The sequence below is a fragment of the Mesocricetus auratus genome, unplaced genomic scaffold, assembly GCF_017639785.1.
Source record: "Mesocricetus auratus isolate SY011 unplaced genomic scaffold, BCM_Maur_2.0 Super-Scaffold_100004, whole genome shotgun sequence".
Classification (NCBI taxonomy): domain Eukaryota; kingdom Metazoa; phylum Chordata; class Mammalia; order Rodentia; family Cricetidae; genus Mesocricetus; species Mesocricetus auratus.
Genome location: NW_024429189.1, coordinates 80,483,288 through 80,507,777, shown reverse-complemented (window position 1 = coordinate 80,507,777; position 24,490 = coordinate 80,483,288). Strand labels below are relative to the sequence as shown.

The following is a 24,490-nucleotide window of genomic DNA, read 5'->3' as shown; positions in this document are numbered from 1 at the left end:
ACAGATCTCAACTTGTAGAACAGTGAACTGATGCTGCCAACAACCAACATTGGAATAGAAGTGCGGGGGCTCACTGTGTACCTGGCTTGCCCCATGCTCCTATACATGATTTTGATCGTTATCTTAATAAGTCTATAAGATGGATTGTTACTTAACTATTCTCCTGCAGAAGGGGTTGAGGTACTTGCCCAAGATCACCTAGAGAGTGCACAGTGACACAAGTGTCTTTCATGTTGCCTCCCACATGGCAGGGCAGGACCTGAGCTCACAGTACTTCTTCTCAGGGTCTTGTTGTATTGCTTGTCTGCTAAGTTAGAACACCCTCTGCCACCACTCTAGAACATTCTGTGGGTTTATATTATTATTATTATTATTATTATTACAGTTTGAATATCCCTAACCCCTTCTCATCACTCTTTTCTTCCTTTAAATTGGGAAAACTCAAAATACCACCCTCCTTTTCTCAAAACTGAAAGTGCTTAGATTACAAGGAAAACAGACCATAGGTGTGAGAAGCATTATTCCAGCTTAGACTTCTCAGGTAGCAAGTTAGAGGGGCTTGCTTACCCTAGACTCTTTTGTCTTTACTTCCTTCCCACAGTGGTTTCCGCCCTGGCTGGAGTACTTGACACAAAGCAAACCTCTAGGAATTTCTCATTGTAGTCTCCTTTCAGGGTGGTCCTCAGCCTCAAGATGTGATTCATAATTATATCCCCACAGTAGTGTTATTATAGTTGCCAATTTGGGCCAAGTTATAAACTTGGTCCTTTATTCTGCAGGTTAAAAATGGCCTCAAGGATGATCTCTGTCCTGCTATCTGGCCTTTTATTTTGGTTGATGTTCGACTGGAATCCAGCATTTGCTTATAGCCCGAGGACCCCTGATCGAGTCCCTGAAACAGACATCCAGAGGCTGCTCCATGGCGTTATGGAGCAGCTGGGTATTGCCAGGCCACGTGTGGAATACCCAGCTCACCAGGCCATGAATCTTGTTGGACCACAGAGTATCGAAGGTACGCACTGCTGCTAACTGACGATGTTTCCATTGCATTTCTGAGGCTACTGTCTCCAGTTACCAGGGTTTTTTGTTTTTGGGGGGGGCTAATTTTTCCCTGCTGTGATTAGCTTACAATGCTGTCTGCTCCAGAGGCCTTTGTTAATGTACGATTCCCATTTCTGTCTTGGGGCCTATCACTTTGAGATGTGAATTGCTGTGTATTTTGGTTGACATTTGTCAGCAGTAGCTTAACCCAAATAATATGAATATGCAAGCATGCAACTATAGCAAATGACTCGTAGCAAGATAAATCAGATAGGGCTCCTCGCCATTATTCTGTTAGGGAGACTCTAAACACTTTGTGGCATAAGCCACCTGTTCCTGTTTATTTAGTGGTCTGTTTTTAAGATGGTAAATGTATCTGCCCTTTCTCCACCAGTGAGGTGCACGGCTCACCACTCTGCTGCTGTCATGGAGAAGGTTCTCCCTGCTGCCATAAGCCTTGTTTATTATGCAGAGCCTCATTTAATTCACTCCAACTATGTATTATCCTCTGTGTGCCTGCCATTGTGCAGAACGCCGGGGCAGGCTAACTGGGAGAAGGGAACTGGCAAAAGGTCATTACAGTGTATCCTGATACATACTGCTTCCATGGAGACTGCTCAGGACTGGGGGAGGGGGGCTGTAAGGAAATACTTCTTAGAAGTTATCATTGGGCCTGGGCTTTGAAGTTTGTGTAGGAAACCCTCAGGGAAGTGTGGTGAAAAGGCAAAGAGGAATGAAATAGCATGGATTACAATAAATGGAGCTAATGAGTTCCCATCATATCCTTGAGGTGATGAACTGTTGAAGTCAGTGCTCCCCTAAGTGATGTCTGTGGACCTGTGCTTTCATTGACTATTGCTCTACAATGGATTACAAGAGCATTAGCCATTTAGCAGGGCACATTTAGCTTATCACAACATTGACTGTCTCACTCCACTCAGAGTCATACCAAGGTGAATCCAGGTGTTGACCAGCAATGAAAGCAAGCTGGTGTGGGAGGCTGTAAGCTCATTATGGTAATCGACAGACTTGGTTTCCATGCAGTTATCAACACAAGTTCCCTTCTGCTTGGTGGCTGTCAACTGGGCCCCTTTCAGCTTTTAGAGGCTACCCTTGGGTAGCATGCTGTCTCATAACATGCAAAATATCCTGAACAACAATATTCTTTGCAGCATTTTACTTCTCCATTACCAGCCCCTGTAGTCTGATAAGGGCCGTGCATAGAATCATGGGAGTTACTTTTATCTCACCACCTTTTATCTAAGATGATAGCCCAGTTATCTCCAGGCTACGCTACAGCCAAGGGCAAAGACTCTTGCAGCTCTGCAGATAAGTACTCATCCCAAGTATACGCACGGACTTTGGACTCCCATCCAACAATGTGAGGTGCACTCTCACCCTGAACTCTTGGGGGAGGGTCTAGGCCCTGCCCTGGATGAAATGACAGACTATGGACACCCCCATGGAGGGCCTCACCCTCCCTGGGTAAATGAGGGGATAATGGGGGGTTTGGGGGGAGGGCATGGGAGGAGGGGAGGAAAAGGGAGAGGGACCTGGAACTGACTTGTGAAGCAACCTTGTTTCTTATCTAAATTTAAACTGAAAAATAAATTAAAAAATAAAATTAAATTTATCAACTGAAAAAAAAAGAATACTGTATACATAAAATAAAATAAATCTTAAGAATGCTTTCACACACACACAAAAAAAAGAACCTTGAAGCCATTTTAGAATTCTGCCTCTTTGTTTGTTTGTTTGATCTTTTGAGAGAGGGTCTTCTGTGTAGCTTTGTAGACCAGGCTAGCCTCGAACTCAGAGAAATCTGCCTGCCTCTGCCTCCCAAGTACTGGTATTAAAGGCTTGCGCCACCACTGCCAAGCAAGAATTCTGCCCCTTACAGCTGAGGTAAAAACTGACAGGAAATAGTCCAAAGACAGTAGGAGGAAAAAAAAATCTTAATACAACTCCTGAGTTTTTCCCATTCCATCTGGGTTTTAATTAAATATATCATTGTTTCAACTCATCTACCTGTTGGTTACTTGCGCCATGTGGAATAGCTCTTTTCAATCTCTAATAGCATCAGAAAGAATCAGTTAAAGGTGCACACTCCCTTAGCATTTCCCTCCCCCAGTTTTTATAGACAACATACAGAATACTCATATTCTTGGGTAAATTTTAACACATATTTAATGTGGTTATTAGTAAAAATCTCCCTGGATTTAAATACTAATTCCAAAAGTTATTGATGATGTCATCTTTTAGCAACTTATTTAATTTCTTTGTTTCTGTTTAGCTTAAGTGCTTCTCTGCAGATGCCTTAAAAATAGCTGAGTAGGAGCATCTTCCAAATGTAGAAATTCTTGACCAAAAGCAAGTCAAGAGGACAAAGTAAAGACTACTAGAAAGTGGCCTTATGTAAAGGACAGCATGATCTTCGATGGCAAGGAAACAGGATCTATGTTGTGTCCACATTGTTTCCTTGCTGTGCGTAACCTCTATAACATCTCTGAAATGTGATTTTCTTAGGCTCCCTTCACATGCACTCGAAAGACCAGCTAATAAGAGGACCGCAAGACAACTCCACTCTGTGCATTAGCAGCAGCATATGAGCTTTGCTGGTTGTCAGTTTTTTTAAAGATTTATTTTTATTTTATGTGCACTTGAGAGTGCCCTGGAAACGGAGTTACAGACCTTTGAAGGCTGTCATATGGGCGCTGGGAATTGAACCCATGTCCTCTGGAAGAGCAGTCAGTGCTCTTAACTGCTGAGGCATCTCTCCAGCCCCCTGGTTTGTCAGCTTGTTTGGTATTTGAGACAGGATCATGTAGCCCGCCCTGGCTTTGAATACTTCATGTAGCCACAGATGACCCTGAGTCTCCATACTCCTGCCTCTACCTCCTGGGCTCCTGCCTGTTTCTGACCACTCATTGCGTTGGTCAGCACTCTGCGTCTTCTCCAACTTGTGGAGCAGAGCTCTGTGATGTAGCTAGATGGTACTCTTGTCATTGTACCTCAGAAGCAAGGCAAGCTAGTGGCTGTCACAAGGGCAGACCTGGAGAGCAGTTGCTAAGGAGAGTGGGAACCGCGGCTGCCCATTGACACTCTGAGTGAACTGGGGTGGATCAAACAGTCTAGCTCACAGAATACTAACGGCCCACAGTTAAAATCCCAAACAACACCAAACTGTTCTCCTGAAGTGTCAGCTGTTTCTTTCCCCACACTGTAAGCCATTGGATACTTAGCACTGTGATAACACTAGGATTTAAACCACTAAGACAGACATGTGTAACTATTAACATTTGCTGGTTCTAAATAATTTGTACTTATATTGCTAAACATAAAAATGTCAAAAAATCTTTTTAAAAACACTGACTTGGAACTTCAATTTATTTTTTTCAAAATAAAGAGAACTGAAACTTTAAAAAATTATATCAAATGAGGGGAAAGTCCTTCCTAAGGTTAGCATTCTTGAAAAGGCAGTTTTAAGGAGCCTATTACCCTCGGCCAGCCTTGCCGAGTAAAGGACCTGCAGTACCTCTACCTGCCACGGAGTGGCAATATTTGCCTCCCGAACAAAGGCTGGAGGAAGGCAGGTAGTCTCTCCGCATTTAGAGGCTGCGGTTTGTCCCAGATGGCTTGACTAAAGTTTGTTTCTCAGTTTTTCCCATTCTAGAGGAATCAGTGAGAACACGAGTTTGTAACTCACACTGCCTACATCTGGGCTCCAGTCTGGCTGTCTTGAGATCACACACACTACTGTAATTCTTTAAAAAGAGTCTGGAAAATGATTTTAAGCTTCCTGTATGTATCAGCCGCCTGGATAATAATAGGAAAAGTTTTAACTGCGTGTAGGTTAGGGAAGATGAAAATGGTTGTTTGTCTTTAAGGTAACCCAGGGCCTCTGACAGGGGGTGTGAAAGTGGTGCTTTGGATGTGCCTAACCCAAGAAAGATGTCTGGGTGAAGGAGGGCTTTTGGGCATCATCGCCATGGTGGCAATGGCTGAGGCTGTGTCGTGAATGAGGTGTCCCAGGAAACATCACATATGGAGACAGAGAATCTACTGCAAACTCCCGAAGAGCTCAACACAGAAAGGCGGGGTAGACAGGAATCTGCAAAGAGAACTGGGGGCTGGGGGCGTAGCTCCACAGTACGCATTTGCATAGCTTGCTTGCCGCCCTGAGTTTGCAAACATGGAAGGGGGATGGGAGGAAGAAGCAAATAGACTGATCAGAAAGATGAGCACGAGGGAGAGCAGAAAAGAGGAGCCCGTGTCTTCGGGGGCTATCGGTGTGACTACACAGAAATTATCAGAGCCTTGCACAGAGCCAAGGCTATGAAGAATTAGGGGCGTGAGGTGAACCCACATTGCAGTGCATTGAGACCATAGTGGGGAAAGATGGGGAGGAGAAGATAGATGGTAAAAAAAAACCACTCAGCCCGGACTGGAGAGGTGGCTCAGCACTTAAGAGCACTCACTGCTCTTCCAGAGGACCTGGGTCCAATTCCCAGCAGCTCACACCTGTCTGTAACTCCAGTTCCAGGGGATCTGACACCTTCACACCAATGCACATAAAATAACATTACTCATTTACTTATTTTTTACATACCAATCCCAATTTCCTCCCTTCCCTTCCTCCCACTCCCCCTACCTTCTCCCCACTCTTCCTCCTATCCACTCCTTAGCGAGGTTAAGGCCTCCCATTGTCAATGAAGTCTGTCCCACCACCACGTTGAGGAAGGGTCAAGGTTCTCCCCCTGTGTCTAGGCTGACCATAGTAAGTGGTCTCCAAAGACCGAGTTCATACACTAGGGTTAGATCTTGGATCCACTGCCAGTGGCCCCACAAACTGCCCAGGCAGTTTGTCACCTGCATTCAGGAGGGCCTAAGTCAGTCCTATGCAAGTTCCCCAGCTGCCAGTGCAGAGTAACAAAACCCAAAATGGTTTGGTCAAGTCAGAGAATGGTGGAGGGATTGGAGAGTTGTGATATAGAACTGGGGAGAATTTTTCATTAAAGTCATTATTTTCAGATATGAGAGTTTCAAAGTCATTTAAGTGCTGATTGCCAGGAACCAGCGTAGAGAAGGCTGAAGATGCTGGGCAGGTAAGGGAAGACCTAGAGAAACCGATCTTTCCTTTTTTTTTTTTTTAATTGTACATTAGTGTTTTGCCATGGGTGTCAGGTCTTCTGGAACTAAATTATAGACGGTTGTGAGCTGCCATGTGGGTGCTGGGAATTGAACCCGGGTCCTCTGGAAGAACAGCCAGTGCTCTTAACCACTGAACCATCTCTCCGGTCCCAGGAAAACCAATCTTAATAAACATTGTATGTCCTTACAATAATGCAATAAAAATATAGTATTACTGTGTGAACAAAATATAGAAATATGAATCATCTCAATAAAACAGTTTGTTAAGGAATATAGGCCCGAGCCAGATGTGGTGGCACACACTTGCAATTCAAGAACTGGAAAAATGGATGGAGGCAGGAGGATTGTAATATTGAGGGCATATAGTGTTCCAGGCCTATCTGGGTACATAATGCAACCTAGTCTCAAAACCAAAATCACAAATTTAACGTGATAAACTCAGTAGTTGTAGACAAGGTTTTTTTGCACTTTAATAAATAAGCAAAAATTGTCACTGTCTGCAATCGGGCTTATGCTTGATTCATGCAAATCTTAAAGAATATGACATCTTAGTTCATTCCCTAAATGAATGTGAATTTTCTTATGATGTTGTCTTAGAATTACTATTGCTGTGATGAAACATCATGACAAAAGCAGGCTGGGCAGGAAAGGGTTTATTTGGCTTACACTTCCACACTGTAGTCCATCATTGAAGGAAATCAGGATAGGAACTCAAGCAGGGCAGCAACCTGATGCAGAGGTCATGGAGGAGTGCTGCTTACTGGTGTGTTCAGCCTATTATCTTATAGAATGCAGGACCACCAGCCAGGCATAATATCGCTCACAAAGGGCTGGGCCTCCCCCATCAATCACTAATTAAGAAATGCCCTATGGCAAAATCTTATGTAGACATATTCTCAAATGAGTCTCCCTTTCTCAGATAACTCTAGCTTGTGTCAAGTTGACATAAAACGAGCCAGCATAGGTGTCAAAGACGGGCGTAGAAAAGCAGCATAATTAAAGAGGTGAAGTTTACTGCACAGCAGCTGCTAACCTAGAGAAGTTATCTATCTGGGGCCCAGCTTGTCACAGTCTGCCTGGCGTGCACTAACAAGAATCCAGTGACTGGTGTCTTGCTCTTCTTCCTCTGCTCGCAGCTCTGCAGAGTGTGGAGCAGGAACTGGCTGAGGTGTCTGGTGAGAGCCTGCCTGCTTTACCAGCAGCTAGTGTCCTCACATGGTAGGGGAAAGGAGAACTCCAGGAGGCCTCTTTCCCATCACCCATTGGGTTTAGACTTCAACAAATCATTATTGAAGGAACATAAACACTGAGGGTGTATTCCAGTTAGTGTCCACCCGTGGGTTCAGGGCCTGTGCTAGACCCTGCTGTTCCATTAAACCCTGCTTCTTGAAAGTTCTCTGTTCTATTTCATTCTTCTGAATACCAAGCACCCAGTGTGTGGAATCTTGGTGGACAAACTGCTTAAACCATGCACCCATTCTATTTCTGTGACAAGAGCCTGAATGAACCAAGTGGGGACAGTGTACTTTGCTGCCTCTAAACCCTAATGATGTTTTTAAAACGAAACATTTTTTAAAGCCCTTTTCTCCCTTCCCACTTTCCATTTGGTTCCCATGAGGGTCTCACAGGGAGGAAAATCTAAGCATTAAGCATAAAGGACCACATGTCCCTCCCTTCACATCTACTTGTAAGACATTACCTCAGGTTTGGCAGCGTAGGATTCCTTCCTCTTTCCTATAGTGTGGGATTAACCCAGGAGGCTTCTTGGTTCCTTGTGAGCTTTGGCTCCTGGGGGTTTTCCTGCCAGGGTTATCTGTCCAAAACCCAAATCTGTGCAAAGCCCATGGTGTTTAAACGAGAACCCTCTGTCGTGTCATCAGACTCACGCCATCTGGAAAAAGACCCAGCCAAGGAGAATCGCGATGAGTCACCTGGGAGGCTGCGATGAATGATTCTCCACAGATAATTGACCGAGTGGATTATGTACATGTAGAAAACGAAAGAGCAGTAACTAAATTTTATGTAACATTTATGGTTTGCAAAACTGCTTTCCTGTGACTTGTCTTATTTGATATAATCATCACAAAGATTGAAACTGTTTAAGGTTTCCCACAATGATTTGAGTTCTGTAAGTTTGTTGGCAAGCCAGCCGTGTGAGGCTTGAATACATCTGTCCCTGTGGACTTGTATAATTCTGGGCTATTTAGTTGAGAAACTCTTAACGATGCTGGGCATTATGGTAAACCACATGTGGATGTGGGTGGCTGGCATTTCGGGGACCTGGGGTTATAGGAAGTGAAGTTTCCCTGTTGGAACAAATTGGTGCAAACATCTTGGTCACCACGGTCCATAAAGAGTTAGTGAAGCAGACTAGGGTTAGCAGACCACAGTAGGCATGGCAATTAAATCTGAGTGTGCACATTGACCACTGTGTGTCATGTGATTTTCAGTAGGGAGAGGCATGTGGGATTTGAGTTTAGGGAGTATCTTAGAGATTCTATTGCTGTGAAGAGACACCATGACCATGGCAACTCTTATAAAAGGAAAACATTTAATTGTGGTGGCTTACAGTTCAGAAGTTTAGTCCACCGTCATCATTGGAGGGAGCGTGATGGCATACAGGCAGACCTGGTGCTGGAGAAGGAGCTGAGAGTTCTTACATCTTAACTCACAGGCAACAACTCAACGGGCAAGTGTCTCACAGGGCATGTCTTGAGCATATGGGGGCCTCAAAACCCACCTCCACAAAGACATACTTCCTCCAACAAGGCCACACCCTTTGGGGGTCATTTTCTTTCTAACGACCACAGGGAGTGAGGAGAGGATGGATTGTACAGCTAGCAGGATGTACACTGAGATACAACTATTCTATCTCTTCTGGCTATTCTAACTCTTGCTTGGATGAATCATGAAGCAATAACATCGCTGCACCCTATAGTTTAGTTTCTCAGTTCAAAACTGGAGATCTGCTGTCTGGTCCATCTCACAGTGACAGCTAAATTAAGGTATATCAAGGCCCTTTGAAAAGTGTTACACAAACACAAAGAATGTTTGTTTGCTTGCTTAGTGATACGGGGACCAAACCCAGATCCTTGCACTTGCTAGGCAAGTGTGCCACCACTGGACTCCATCCCCATCTCTCAAACTGTCATTCTTATTGCTTGCCACTTCTTTAGTCCACCTGTATTCACTTCTAGCTGTAAACAGCTTGAGGTTTGAAAGGTGATCCTCTCTTCCAGTTCTGCTGAGCTCAGGCCTGAGAAAAACCACTCTTAATCTCTACCTAGTAATCTTTGGAGGAATTGGTTCCACTGGACTTACCTTCACCCCAGTGGTGGTGACCGGGGAGTTAGGACCATGGGACTGTAGGGAGGAACAGTGCTTGGTGAAGATAGCTGAGCAGCAACTTTTCCTACTCGGCCTTGCCTTTCCTGATTCTTGCTCTCTGGACTGTATGGCCATCTCAGCGGATGCCAAGCCAAATGTGATACATGTCACAGGCGAACATCAGAGGGGCTGGTGAAAGACAAATGTGAGGATGAACCAGAGAGCTGGCCTGCACAGAACTGGAAGCAGACTGTCCATTTGCTGAGCGATCTGGCCCTTTCTGCTTTCCTCGCTAGCATCCCATCAGAGTGTCCCCTACTGCGTTTCTACTTTTATTGATTCAACAAATGATTAGCAAGCAGTCTGTACATTGTTCCAGGAACTCTGGCCTTCATAGGCTTCAACACCTGTGTATACTGCCCTAATTTGCCTTTCCAGGATTTTGTAAACCAACTGCAAGTCAGGCATTACCTCTTTTTAGCCTCTTGTGAAGGTTTAACTGTGACTGGAGGGATCTAACAGTTTTCTAGAAAACCAGAGTCACAGTCGGTTTTGATTGCTGTGTTCCTTCCAATCCCCAGGGCAGTTCCCATTGGTCTTCAGTCTAGAGGCATCCATAGGGTAAGAAAGACCTGGAACTGTGAACTTTGTTTTCGCCCAGCGTGACACTGCATCCAGTGAAGTAGGTTGACTAAAGGAGGACCAGCCAAGAGAAGCAGCAGCCCATCAGCATCTCTGCCTGTGACCTGCAGCCCCTCTCTAAGGAGGATGCAAACGAGATGGGGGAAGGGACACAAGAAGTTCAGTGCATGTCTGTAGTGTACTGGGCTAGAAACTGGGAGTCTGTGTATGTGGATTATTACAGAAATAGTTCTGTCGGGGCCAGGGGACCAGGAAAGCTGCCACTTGGATAATCATCCCAACTGGAGCTGAGCTTCTCTAAAGATGTATGTCATGGTAACTTGGGTTTGAGTAGAAGAAGTAAAGAAAAAAATTCTTTATAGCCATTGTGTCAAATACAGATGGCCATGGGGTGGTGCGACAGGGAAGGCTGGGCACATTTGAGGCTGCCAGCCAGTTTGGCCTATGTTGCCCAGGCCCCTAAGCTCACACAGGGAAACGCTTGCCTCTCAAATAGCGCATCCTGTACTTGCTGGCAGGGTGTCCCTTAATGTCTCTCCTTGCAGATAAGGCTTCCACACATCTGGATATCCCCTCAGTGGTGACCGCAGTGGTGCTCGATGGTACTGGCTGGAGGACAGTCCACATATGTTTGTGCTGGTCAGACCGATGTGCAGAGTTCACCAGCACCACTGGAAGACCGGACGATGGAGGCTGGGGTCTCTTCAGCTTGCCATTTAACTGTTACTCAGAAGAGGTCTCATATTCTGTGACATGAACCTGTGCCTTTTCCAGGTGACACATTTGATCACCTTCCCTCCCAGGAGCAAGCACAGACTCTTCATGGCATGTTAGAATATCCCCAGTACACAGATTGGGGAAGGACATTTAACCCACCAGAGACAGACCTGACCAAGGCAGAGTGACACTCACCTAGGGCTGAGATGACTGTACTGAGGGGTTCTCCCAGGAGGGGACTTGGAACTGGAAATCATTCTCCCCAGGAAACTCATAATTTTTCTTTGTGTGAGGCAGTGGGGACAGTCGGTCTAGGCTACTGGGCTGCCTTGCAGAGGAAGACCCAGGAGACCTTCCTAATGCCACCCTCCTAATAGGACAGCTCAGAAGGCTTGTGTCAACAAGCCCTGCACAGTTTGAATAAACGTGAATGACTAACGTTTTCCCTGCAAGCAGCAGGAACGGACAGGCCTGCTGGGAAGAATTCCTTTGCTGTAAACCATGCTGTCTCCTGAACCCATCCAGCATGTCTCTTGTCTCTTCCCTTCTTTCCATGTTTCCAGGCCTTCAGCAGATGATGGGAGGGACCATTTGTTGAGTCTGTCCAGACCCTAAATAGTTCTTGGTCACTGAAGTGTGTAAAAACATGGCAGCGATGCAGGTGCTATTGTCTAGAAGTGTTTACAAAGAAAGGGAGGAAAGAGCAGTTATTTGACAGAAAATGACACATTGCACTAATACTGTAAGGCTCTTGCTTTTAATGTGTGGTCAGTGAATAGGACTGTTGGCATCAGCTCCCATTTAACTAGGTCTGTATACAGCATGCTGGAGCCTGGTAAGTGCCTCTGGCTTTTTTTACAGGCAGAGTTTTGGTGCCTTGGGGTCTGGGCCATGGACCAGCAAGATGTGCCTGCAGGCAGGGAGTGGTCAGAGCTCCTAGCTGGCCAGATTGGGAACTGTGGCTACAGTAAATTGTCAGTACCTATTCATGTTCCTCCTGAAGCTTACTTTACCCTACTCTCCAGCCTTCTCATGCCCCTGCCTCAGGATGCCTGTGCTGTGAGGCACATCCGATCACCTTCCTCATCCTCAGGGAGAACATTGAATGCATGAGAGGCTAAGAGGCAGCCGGCGGAGTATGCCCTCCTCTGTTGAGTAGCAGCAGTGTTGTTCTGATGGGGAATTAGTAAGAATGGGAGCACTTAGACTCTGAGCACTTTCATAGAATTCTTTTCATGTCTAGAAGCAAGATCCAAAGATCCATAGTGTTCATTCAGCAAGGACAAAAACACAAGCAAACTAAATGGCTGGAAGGGCCCAGAAGGCTTACATACAGCTTTTGCGGATGATGGGAGGTGCATGTATGACGCTGACATTCATGTCCTCTGCTGCCCTGATGCTCTCAGATACGCTGCAGCCTTCTGACTGTGGGGCACATCTTGTGTTGCCTTTGTGAGCTCATGCTGAACAGCAGTGTAGAATGGTGAGTTCTCTTTCATCCTTTCTACCTGATGATTTTTTAAAAAAATATTTAAAGAAATATTTTTATTTTATGTACATTGGTGTTTTACCTGCATGTCTGTCTGTGTGAAGGTAGCAGATCCTCTAGGACAGGAGGTACAGACTGTTGTGAGTTGTCATGTGGGTGCTGGAAATGGAACCCCAGGTCCTCTGGAAGAGCAGTCAGTGCTCTTAACCACTAAAGCCATCTCTCCAGCCACCCTTTCTATACAATCTTAAAGCTCTAAAATCTGGAGGAAATATAGCAGCACTTATCTAACTTCAGAAATATGTTTGAGCAGGCTGGAGAGATGGCTCAGTGCTTATGAGTAGTTGCTGCTCTTTCAGGGGACCAGGGTTCAGTTCTGATCACCCATATGGTGACCCACCACAATCTGTAACTCCAGTGCTGGGGATCTGATGCCCTCTTCTGGCCTCCACGGGTACTGGGCACACACAGGGCATGTTTATGTTTTTTTTTTAATATATATTTGGAATGAATAGAGACTCTATGAAAAGGGTAAAAAGAATCTGCAAACAACTTAGCCAAAGGGAAATGATCCAGTAGAAAGGAAATGATCCTCATTTGGGGTCTACTGTGTACTTTGTATGTTACAGTTTTGTCCTCATAAATCCTTTGTGGGTGTTTCTGTTTTACAATAGAAGTGTATGAGGAGTGTACCAAGAGTGAACAGCTCAAGGACATGGGATCTAGATTTGGATCCTTTATGTTTGACTCCAGAGCAGAAGCAAAATTTCCCGTTGATAGCCTGCATCTGTCACTAGAGGGTAGTGGATACTACAACCCACCCACCCCCATCCCCAGTGAGACAGCTAAAAACATCTCCAGATGATTTTAAATGTTCCTTTCAGGTTATAGTTTTGTGTTGAAACATACTGATTCAGAGACTTGATCTCTCCCTTTCTCCTTCTTTTCCTCTGCCCTCCTCCCTCTGTCTCCTCTCTCTGTTCTGTGTCTCTGTCTCTCTCCCTCTCTCTCTGTCTCCTCTGTCTCTGTCTTTCTCTGTCTCTCTGTCTCTCTCTCTCTCATCTCTCTCTCTCTTTGTTCTGTGTCTCTGTCTCTCTCTCTGTCTCCCCCCTCTCTCTGTCTCCTCTCTCTGTTCTGTGTCTCTCTCTCCCGATCTCTCTGTCTCCCCTGTTTGTCTCCTCTCTGTCTCTATCTTTCTCTGTCTCTCTATCTCTCTGTCTCTCTTTCTCTCTCTCGTCTCACTCTCCCTCTCTCTCTGTCTCCTCTGTCTCTTTCTCCTCTCTCTGTCTCTATCTCTCTTTGTGTGTCTCTGTCTCTCTCCCCCCCCTTCCTCAACCTTCCCCTTCCCTCTGTATCTCTGTCCCTTTCTTATTACCACTGAACACTCCAAACAAAGTTTGGGGAGTAACTTTAAGGATTCAGCAATTATGTTTAAACATGTTTTTACCATAAAAGTGATTTTTTTAAAAAGCCATTGTGAATTATTAGGACAAAATAATAAACTGTTTACAGTCTTACCACTTAGAAGTTTCCTCTTTTGGCATCTGGGCTGGGGGGCCTTTTTTACTTTAGTAATTTCTTCTTCATGGGTAGTCTTAAAAATAACGCTTCAAATAAAGGTTTTTAAATTACGTGTGTGTGTGTGTGTGTGTGTGTGTGTGTGTGTGTAGGGGGTGCTATGTGCACACGAGCAGAGGCCAGAAGACTGGGTTAGAGTCTACCAGCAGACATTACAGAAGGCTGTAAGCTTCCTGTTGTGAGTGCTGGGAACTGAACTCAGGTCCTCCGCAAGAACAGTAAATGTTCTTAACCACTGAGCCATCTCTCCAGACTTTATAAATATTATTTATGTACATTTTGTAGTAAATATTACTGTAAAATATTTTTCTATGCCTAACAAGTCAATATTATTTTTAGCAATTGCATTGCATTCTATTCTATATACAGTGCAAACATTGCCCCAAGTGGTGGACATTTATAGTTTTTCCAATTTATTATCCTCATAAATATTTCCTCAGTGAATATATATGCACTTGGCCCTTTAAGTAGACTCTTGATAAATTCCTTAGCATGTACATTTCTGAGAAAAGAATAATTCAGCCAAGATCTTTGTATTTTTAGTTTCAATTTCCTAATTACTGTCAGATTGCTCAAAACTGTTTAAGTGATATATGTAGTGTTTCTCCCTCAGTCTCCCTCCTTCCCCTCTCTCTCCTTTTCCTCTCCTCTCTTCATGGACATTATTTTTCCACTTGTTTTCTGTGAGCACCATCCTTTAAAAAATGCCTTTGACAGATGAAAGTGACCTCCTACTGTTTTAATTAGTATTTATTTCAGATCTACAAACTTGAACACCGTTCCTTCCCTGTTTTGCATGTATTTGTTTCTCTTATTCGTTGAAGTGTTCAACACGACACACTCCTTCATCAGCTCTAGTTGTACCTGGCGCTTTCGTGTTTTCACGTTCATGTGTTAAGGTTTTTAGTTTGCATAGGATACTGGGGTGAAAATCTGGGAGAACTGGAATTGTGTGGTGGCCACCAGGTGGTGCCATTGGCTCAGAATGGAGTCACTGCTCTGGCAAGTAGGAGGCTGTTAATTAAAATATGGTCATAAAAAGATGGGTGAGGTGGTACAGCGCCTAAGAGCTCTTTGCCTAGACAGGACACCATTGGTCGAGTTTGTAATTAGCCTGACAATAATCAGGAATGAGCCCAATGCATTTGTGTGTATTCTGAAGCAGGTCAGGGCCTTTTTCAGTTTTGTTTAAAATATGCGACAGCTGTGAGGAAACATTTTGCATCCTATATAGTTGCCTAATAAAGTATACAATCTCATGGTTTAAGATATTTGTATCACAACAATCCATTTTATAATATTTTGTATCCCCCATCCCTGTCATTTCCCCAGCCCCCTCTCCCTTTCCCAAATCCCCCAAAGCACTAATGTGGCTTCTTGTCACAGTGATTCCATATCAATGGACCCTCCTGGAGGTGTTCTTTATGATGAGGGTACTTATTACTGTTACTCCGGACTTACCAGTACTGCCCTACCTGACTTCCCTGAAGGAGACATGAGCACTTCCCTATCTACCTAAAATAGCCTCTCTACGTGATGGCTCTTCGATGGTTAGCCCAGAATGCTAAAATGGAAGATTTCTGAGCCCCAGCCTCCCAGGAGCTTAGGTTTGGTGCAGTGGGCATCTAATGCTGGTGAGAATTCTTGGTCAGTAACTCACGTGACTCCACTGATGACCGAGCTGGTCATAGTGGAGAAGAAAAAAAGCAGACCCTTTGCCTGAAGCTTACTGTGCCTGTCCCAGCTTCAGTCCCTGTGTTCCTGAGCGGGCTGTAATGGCTGCTTCCTGTCAAATGGGCACCCTTGACTCGGCCTGACAACAGGACATATCTGAAGGCCATCAAAACCAGTGACATCAACCTTACTTACTGTTCAGCTGGCAAACAGAGCCCAGCACAGCAGAAAGAATGCTCAGTTTGCTGCCTGAAGCTCACCCGAATATTCCACTGCCTGGTGCCTGGGGCTGTTGTGAAGACTAGATGAGAAGTGACACACTGAAGCAAACCAGCACCTTAGACAGAATCAAGGGACAGGCTGGGACTGAGCGGACTTCCTGTCCACCGACCTCCCTCATGGTAAATCGAGTCTGCAGAGGAGAAGATCTTTGCTGAAGGCCGTTGGTGCAGGGCCAACCGTGAATCTGGGAGCCACAGATTTGTGTCCTCTTCTCTTCCTTTCCCCCTCCTTTCCAAAATCCCTCCCTTGGGATGGGAAGACTTTCAGAATTAAGTAGACTCTAGTCTCATTTATTCGTGGCTCCAGATCTCGAGGATCTGAGATGTCATTTGTGTGGAATGAGTAGGAGTTGAAATCATGACAGCTGCAGAAGTCATGGTGGTCTTCACAGGAACAGCACAGAGCAGAGTCAAGTTCAGTAGGGCCTGAAGCTTGTGGAACTTGGACCCCCTAAGCTAAGAAAAACAATACAAACTTATAATTTCAAAAGGTCTGGGAGAGATGACTCCATAGTTAAGAGCACTGGCTGCTGTTGCAGAGGACCAAGGTTGATTTCCCAGCACCTTACAACTGTCTCAAACTCGAGTTTGGGGAACTTAGTGCCCTTTTCCGACCTCTGCAGACATCGAGCATATACAAGATGCATGTGGTGTGTGTGTGTGTGTGTGTGTGTGTAGGAAAAGCACCCATATACATAAGATTAAAAATAATGATAGCTGCAAGGCCCGTAAAGCAGTTCATACAAATGAGGGGCCTCATTTCACTTCACTGTCAATCTTCTCTTAGGACTTGTGAGACGGGACCCACCTTTTTGTTTATATAAACGACACCAGGTGTCCTGAGAAGCATTTTATAACCCTCTACCCTCATGGAATAAAGACCATCCTGGAAATATACATACACTGAACGCCTGTCAATGTGAGAAACACCAAAGAGAGTGGAGAGGTCAGGACTGCACCGCCTCACTCGGTGTGGGGTTGCTAAAGCCCAGGGTGAACACTGAGGCCCATTCCTCTCCCAGCTCTCCACATCTTTAGTTTCTTCTCAGAGACTCTTTCATGGTCATTCTTCTTTTGGGTGCTCTGTCCAAAGAGGACTTCCGTACAGGTGTGAGTGAAGCCCATTAGCATCATGGGATGAAAATATTTTCAAAATTTACACCGATTTTTGATGTCAGGTCCCTTAAATCCACACCATTGCCTTGAAGTGAACAGAAGGAATGCTTATGGTCAGGGTGCCCTTTGCCTAAAGTCCCAAAACAATAGTAGAAACGAACACCCCAGTACTTCATGCCAAAGCCCACAAAATTTGTTCTTATTCTGGAAAACAACACTTTCATCCATGCTGTCTATGTAAATAATAACAGCATTAGACTTTCCCTTTTTCTCCTTGTTTTTAACCTGCTCTCGACACATTCCAAACAGTAAACATGGAATTAGAGATAAATCTGGGCTCAAAAGAGCTTGGTTGGTTGAAGAAATGTCATTCTGTTTGCTTCATTCATCCTTCGTTGTTGGCTCCGGCTTCGCTGAGTTTCTGTGAAGAGGACATTCAGGTGGTGGTGGTGGTGAGTCCCCTTAGGTAAACATGGCAGTGTTTCCCTTTCTTCAGAGCTCCCTTGGATTTCAGGGAGAAGTGACAAGGGATTGTGTGTCATCGTGCCATTGCAGATTCGCTAGCTTGAATGGCAGTCTGAGCATTCTTCAGAAACGAGCCTCTGGGACCTTGCAGTACAGAGGGCAGTAGATTCACAAGCCCTCGGTAAAGTGCAGGATGGAGGGCTCTGGAACCTGTGGTCTGACACATGCGCGTTCATTTCTGATGTCATAACCAATCCTGTCACTTGGGTGTCCCTCCCTGTTTTGAATCATGGGATTCAAACATCCTCAGGAGTACTTCCTGGATAATTCCTAAACTTTTAACAGATCAATCCTAAGGGGAAGGGGTAGTAAACAACAATACAGAACACCAGAAGGGTATTTACAACATGGTTTCAATTTTAAAAAATTAAGTTTTCTTCTTCAAATCCTGTACCAGCCATTAAACAAACTGCTTAGTAGGCAAACATTAAAAACCACTTCCATTCGAGATTTTGGATCTTATAATAGGTTAGTTGGTATTGGAGAATTGAGCCAGGGCTATCCCTTTAAATGATAACTCTAGGGGCCTATGAGATGACAAAGCAGGTAAAGGCATCTTGCTGTGCAAGCCTGACAACCTGAGTTTGATTCTTGGAACCGCATAAATTTACAAGAAAATGGATGCCACGGATGTTATCTGACCTTCACACACGCATTATGGCACACACTCATGCCAATATACACCATAAACTCACAGAAACAGCTGACCTGAACAAGGGGGAGCTCATAGACCCCAGATTGATAACTAGGAAACCAGCATAGGACTGATCCAGACTCCCTGAACGTGGATATCAGTTTGGAGGTCTAGTTAATCTATGGGTCCTCTGGTAATGGATCAGTATTTATCCCTAGAACACAAATGGACTTTGGGAGCCCACTCCACATAGTGGACACTCTCAGCCTAGACACTCAGAGGAGCGCCTGGGCCCTGCTCCAAACGATATGACAGACTTTGAGGATCCCTCATAGAGGGCCTCACTCTCCCTGGGGAGCAGAAAAGGGTGGGATAGGGGGTTGGTGGGGGCAGAGGATGAGGGGAGAGGAACTGGGATAGACATATAAAACAGGCTTGTTTCTAATTTAAATAACAAAATAAAGCTAAAACCCCAACCACATCCCATAAGATCCAAACACCCTGTGGGTCAGCCTGGAGGAAAGTGACTTTACTTGCTGTTGAGGCATATTATAAAAGACACTCACAGAGACAAGCTGGCACCTTCTGGACCCTCGTCTTCCAGACGCCGTGCTGTTTGCCAGTTGCCCAGGTCCATTTACCTCTACTCCCACTCAGCTTGCCATTGGCTAGTTCTTCATTCACACCTGAGTCTGAGGGTGAGGAAATGGACATTTAGCAAGTGTGCTATTATTATCACCTGTTCATAGAGGAGGACACTAGTATGCAAAGAGGTAAGACTGTTTGTTCAGGATCACGTATGTCAGTGCTTCTCAACCTTCCCGGTGCCGAGACCCTTTAACACAGTTCCTCGTGTTGTGGTGACCCCCCCACCATAAAATTATTTTTGTTGCCACTTCATAACTGTAATTTTGCTACTGTTATGAATTGCAATGTAAATATGTGATATGCAACCCCTTTGGGAGGTTGCAGCCCACAGGTTCTGAAGAGCTGACACAGATCCTGTGCATTATAAAATGATGACCACAACTGACTTTTATTAAACATCTAATATTGGCCAGAATTCGCACCAAAAGAAAAAAAACCAATAAGAAGAGTATTTTATTCTTATGCTGCCCCATATGTTGGTATTTTTAGTGTCTTCCTTTTACACATAAGGCTATACAACCAATCTGATGAAGCCAAGATTCCAACTCAAGCATCAGACCACAGAGGCTGTCTGTGCTTTCAGGACCTAGCCTTCTCTATGCCTGGCCACTCCTCACACTGGTCACCAGCCCCATGCGGCTCCTCGGCAGGTGCCAGATGAGTCACTTGGATTGCATAATTGCATAGTACACAAAATACATTGGAGTGTGGAAAAAGAATGTAAAACATCCCAATGTAGCTTTTATACCCATTGTATGTTGAAATAACAGTAATCTGGATATACAAAGGTAGACTAAAATGAAGAATTAAAACTGAGTTTCACCTGCTTCTTTTTATTTTCTAAAATGAGGCTACCAGACAACTTTCAGTTATATATGAGGTTTATGTCAGGTCCTGCTTTGATATACTATTCCAAAATTTATAGAGACTGAAACTTTTCCAGGCCAAGGTTGATGCTCCTAGTTAACCCTAGTTTTGGTTAGGATGAAGAGGTTCCTGGTAATCTTAAATGTAAATCCTCTGTCGTTTATGGATCTGGCATTGCCCACATTATCATGCATAGGTAAGAGAGAAATCAAAGAGATTAGCTGGGCGATGTTTCCTTTGTCTTGCTGACTGTGTGCTGCCTGCTGTCTTCTGGTCTCCACCGTGTGAGTTCCTCATACCCCGCCCCCTGCCCCCCATCTTTGCGTTACCTTTCATTTGTGTTTCCTATCACATGCCTTGAGAGCCCACCTCTAACTGTAATACCTGACTTATAACTTAAACAAGTGCCTAGTCCCTTTTTTTTTTCTGTTGCTGTTTTATACCTAATGACTCTTGCCGGGCAGAGATTGCATGGGTATATGAGGAAGAAGTTGCAAGTGCTTGTGGAAATGGGAAGCCACAAGCCAGAGAAACATCACCAAAGCTTGGTAGAGGTTTACTTTAGGCATCCCTCCCCATAGCACACACATCACGTGCTTTCCCCACTCCCCTCCCCCAGGGCAAAAAAAAATTTTAATGGTAATATCTGCTAAAAGTCAGAAACAGAAAAGAATGTGCTGCTTGTTCAAAGTAAATGTTTGTGTTAGTAATTTACAAAGGATACTTACTTATCCACAGCAGCTTTGGGTGGAGAGAGGAGACGAGAGATTACTGCTTACTGCAGTTACTACTTGGTAAGGCCAAGTTAGAGTACTCTGCCACGATGCAGAAGCCTTTCCTGACCCAAATTGAGGCCTTTGTCTTATACCGAAGACTAGGGTTAGGGATCAGGGATGGACACTGACATTGTGGGATGATTATGTATACAAACTGTGTACCCCTAATCTATGCCGGTGTGGGGCTTGGTACCCCAGGATAGCTGGACTGTGGTCTGGCACAGTAGTGCTGGGCCATGCTACCCCTCTGTTCATTCTGTGCCGCTGGGATTTTACTCTGTTTTGACAGTGTGTTCCCTGTGGCCTGCTTCCCTTTAAAAGTCCAGGCTAGCTGGAAAGCTGAAGGGGGTAGAGATCATTAAATAACCTTGAGCCTGGGGGGGGGCAGAGGGTCATGTCTACCTTCCTGAGTCTTGTACTCACCCCTGCTCATCACTGCCCTTTCCTGAGGCTTCTGTGGTTCTCCTTTATTTGTTGGATGTTTTAACCGTGGACCCTTTTTGTCCGATTAGGTGTTTCTTAATTGTTTTGCTGGGTCTAGTTTGGCCTCTGAAGTCTGCTCACCTTGATTTTTATCTGCCTACCATGTACTCTCTCCCACCTGAGACCCTGACATAGCCCCACTAGATTTGTTAGCTGGTAAAGCAGGGGCCCTGGAGCTCCTGTTGGCGAATCGCCTCTTGAACATCAAACCATCTTAGAAGTCCGCTAAGATGCAGATACGTTATGCAGTGGGTTACAGCTTATTTATCATTGCTCGTGGTTTTGATAATTCCTCATTATCATATAGCTTATTAGTCAGCACTCATCATTGTGGAATGACACACAGGCCTCCAGGACAAAACAGGAAGCAAAGTGCAGCTGGGGATGGAACCAGATGCTGGAGCACGCAGACTTAGCGTAGTCTCGTACCTCCTGGATCCTTCCCTGATCCCCACCACCTCCACGATGGATACATCATTCTAGCGCCAAAACTGATGATACCTTAACATGGGCCCCACTCTGATGAGCCATAGAACTTCACACTGGAATAGGATAAGGTTCTTAAAGCAGCAAATGGGGGCCTTTAACCTCAGTATAAAGGTATGCCCGGCCTCTGTATAATTCGATGAGTCGATTCTTTATTTCAGACAACAAATGAAAGTCAGATGAAGGAGCCAGAAGCTCTTCTGCACGTCTCTTACTCAAAATGGCTTTTCTTAAACCTTCCAGGTTCTCAAGTCTCCCAGAAACTGTCTCACGTCCAGATTATTCTGTTTTATTTTTTTGTGTTTTGTATGTATTGAGAGAGGCAGGGCTCATGGAGGCTTCATGAAAATTAAATTCATAGAATAAAATTTGAACTTTGGCAATCGAGTAAACAGCCAAAACAAATACACTCTGGTGAAAAAAAAAGTAGACATTTTCTTCTTTTGAAAAGCAAGCAGTGTCTAAGCAAAATACCTTAAAAGTGAACCGAAAAGCTTTTCAAAAATAAACAACTCTGCCTGGGACCCTAAATTGGGACCACATGGAGCTGTGGAGCCTACAAATGCCATGCACCCAGGCTCCTCCATCCTCCCTTCACTGCTCCGGTGCCTTGAGTAGCTCTTGTAGCCTCTGGTCTTGAAGGAGCCCTATGGCTTTAGATCCTAGTATGAGTTTTAGATACTAGTATGAGGGGGAGAAGGCAAAAGCAAGAAGAGGAATGAAAACAAGTGCCTTTCAGTCCAAACATCTGAAAAATAAGTTTCACCTGTGGATCTGCCAGACTCACCCAATGCAGATCTCTCCCTGTGGGCTTGCGGGGGCTGAACTTGGGAAAGGCCAAGCTTGAACTTGGGAGTGGGATGCAAGGATTGTAAGCAAACTGCGCAGGCCAGGCCCTGCCCTGAGGCAAATCCGGGAGAAGTCAAGTGGGCATAGGTAGAATCATCCCATTATTTTTTCCCATTCACCAAGTGTTGTGTGCTTTGGGGTCATATGTCATGAGTCAAAGGAATGCAACTATTGCCACATAAGCCCTGCCCATTTTAAACGCCTTTCACTAATAGGGTGGAGGAGTTGGAGAACACAACCTCCATGTTGAAGAGGGAAGGGCGGCATGCTCATTTCTTCATGAATATTTTTCTTCCTCCATGTGCTCATGGTCTGCCCTTCCCAGTGGGCATTTGTGTCCACATGGACATCTTTTGTCCCCTTTCTGGAGGGGGGGGCTCCTCAAGAGCAGTGTGAGTGAGTTTGGGAAGGACTACTCTGAGAACAATGAGTAGAAGGAACTCACATAGTAACTTAACTGGTTTTAACTGGCGAAGGCTCGTAGATGTCATCAAAATGTTCCAACTGTTTTGAGCTGCTGTAGCTCCAACCCTCAGATACAGAGATGTAACTGTTCTGACGTTCTACAGCAGCTTTAGAATGAAAGATGATTAAATTTGGCTCTGTGAATTATGCTGTTGGGAAATGATGACTGCGTAGTAAAAAGCAGCTAATACTAATTGAGTGCTTGGTGAGCCATGGCACGGAGGGGAGCATTTTATATAACACGCAGTGTCTGATTTGATTCTCCTCCAAGCATCTCATCCCCGTGTTAGACTGGAGGAAACTGGCTTCTAACTGGGAGATTAAGGAATTGCACGATACGGCAGCAGGTGTGCTTGAAGCCAGTCCCAAACCAGGAAACATCAGGAAGCCATACTGGTTCTTCCTGTAACTAGGTTCTGTTGTCTGTGCCTCCTTAGCTAAGGGAATAGTGGCTTTTCATACTATGCCAGAATTTTAGAACATTCGTTATTGTGTGTTGTGTTTTTTTTTTTTTACTTTTTTTGGCCTTTTTGAGGGATCCACCACCCAACACACAAATAAATCACACAGGGAGGGTTATTCTTAGTTATGAATGCCCAACTATAGCTTGTTTTGTTTATAGCCAGTTTTCTTATGTTAAATTATCCCATCTACCTTTTTTCCTCTGGACTTTTATCTTTCTAACTGTTGTATATCTTACTTTACTTCTTACTGTGTGGGTGGCTGAGTGGGTGGCTGGTCCCTGGTGTCCTCCTCTCCTTGGTGCTCCTCGGTTCCTCATCCCTCCTTCTGTTTATATTCCCTACATGCCAGCCCCCCATCCTTGCTCCTGCCTTGCAATTGGCTGGTTGTTCTGCCTTATTAGACCATCAGGTGTTTTAGACAGGCAAAGAACCACAGCTTCACAGAGTTAAACAAATGCAGCTTAAACAAAAGTCACACACCTTAAAATAATATTCCCTAATGATTGTCTCTCAGCGGAAATTGTGTGTGTGTGTCTGCATGTGCGTGTGTATGTGGGGGAGTGTGGGGGTGAAGGTCAAGTTGTGTGTGTGTGTGCATGTGTGTGTTTGTGTGTGTGCATATGTGTGGGTGTGTGGGTGTGAAGGTCAAGTTGTGTGGGTGTGTCTGGGGGAGGGGCAATTCCCAAACTTTCAGAGCAAAGGAGATGGCCTTGAGTAGAGCCTCAGAGTTCCTGAGCACGGGTCCATCTTCGTGCCTCGTGTCTCCTGACGCTTCACATGCATAGTGTCCAGCCCCCTCACCCTCCACGCCTGGTCAGACACCTCCCCCTTACTTCTCTTTGTCCTAGCTGCAGGCTGAGAGCCCCCGTTTCTCTCCTCACTTCATCTCCAATGTCTGTAGGCGAGGCCTCTCTTGTCCCTTCAGCTCTCCTGAAGAGTCTGAAGGGGGGGGAGAAGATGAAGTCGGGCCACCTTTAACAGCTTGTGTGGTTGCTCCAGTCTCCCAGACATTAACAAAAGAAAGCTGGTTGGTGGCTTCCTAGGCGATGGAGACACTGAAGGAACTCAGGATGGGACTGCAGAGTGTATTTTTAGTGCCTGCAGCTTGTGGCAACGTAAGTGAAAACTGCTGGATCCCTTCCCTTCCCCTGAATGGCTGGTATTGAAGAGTCGATGCTCTCTCCCTGCCAGGCTCTCCTCACGGAACTCCCCTTTTATGAGGTGGGTGACTAGCTCCTTGGCACCAGGCTGCCCCGCCACAATTCTCCTTTATTGCC

The 24,490-nt window shown here is 45.1% G+C and overlaps 1 protein-coding gene and 1 long non-coding RNA gene across 4 annotated transcripts in view; one reads left to right on the top strand and one right to left on the bottom strand.

Annotated features, from left to right (window-relative positions):
* Window positions 1-24,490, top strand: part of LOC101825530 (neuroendocrine protein 7B2) — a 46,932-nt gene that overhangs the window by 755 nt on the left and 21,687 nt on the right. Inside the window, exon 2 of the mRNA XM_013117834.3 lies at window positions 780-1,012. Coding sequence (XP_012973288.1) covers window positions 787-1,012 — 226 coding nt within the window. The 5' untranslated portion in view covers window positions 780-786. The remainder of the gene's footprint in view (window positions 1-779; window positions 1,013-24,490) is intronic.
* LOC121140471 lies at window positions 11,712-24,379 on the bottom strand. 3 transcript variants are annotated; one of them, XR_005877313.1, is made up of 3 exons: window positions 24,047-24,378; window positions 18,742-18,867; window positions 11,712-12,386 (listed from the first exon to the last, which is right to left on the bottom strand). It is a non-coding gene; the product is annotated as an uncharacterized LOC121140471 (long non-coding RNA). The 3 variants fall into 3 exon arrangements; XR_005877314.1 differs by lacking the exon at window positions 11,712-12,386 and adding an exon at window positions 16,184-16,356; XR_005877315.1 differs by lacking the exon at window positions 11,712-12,386 and adding an exon at window positions 16,768-17,437 and having other exon boundaries at window positions 24,047-24,379.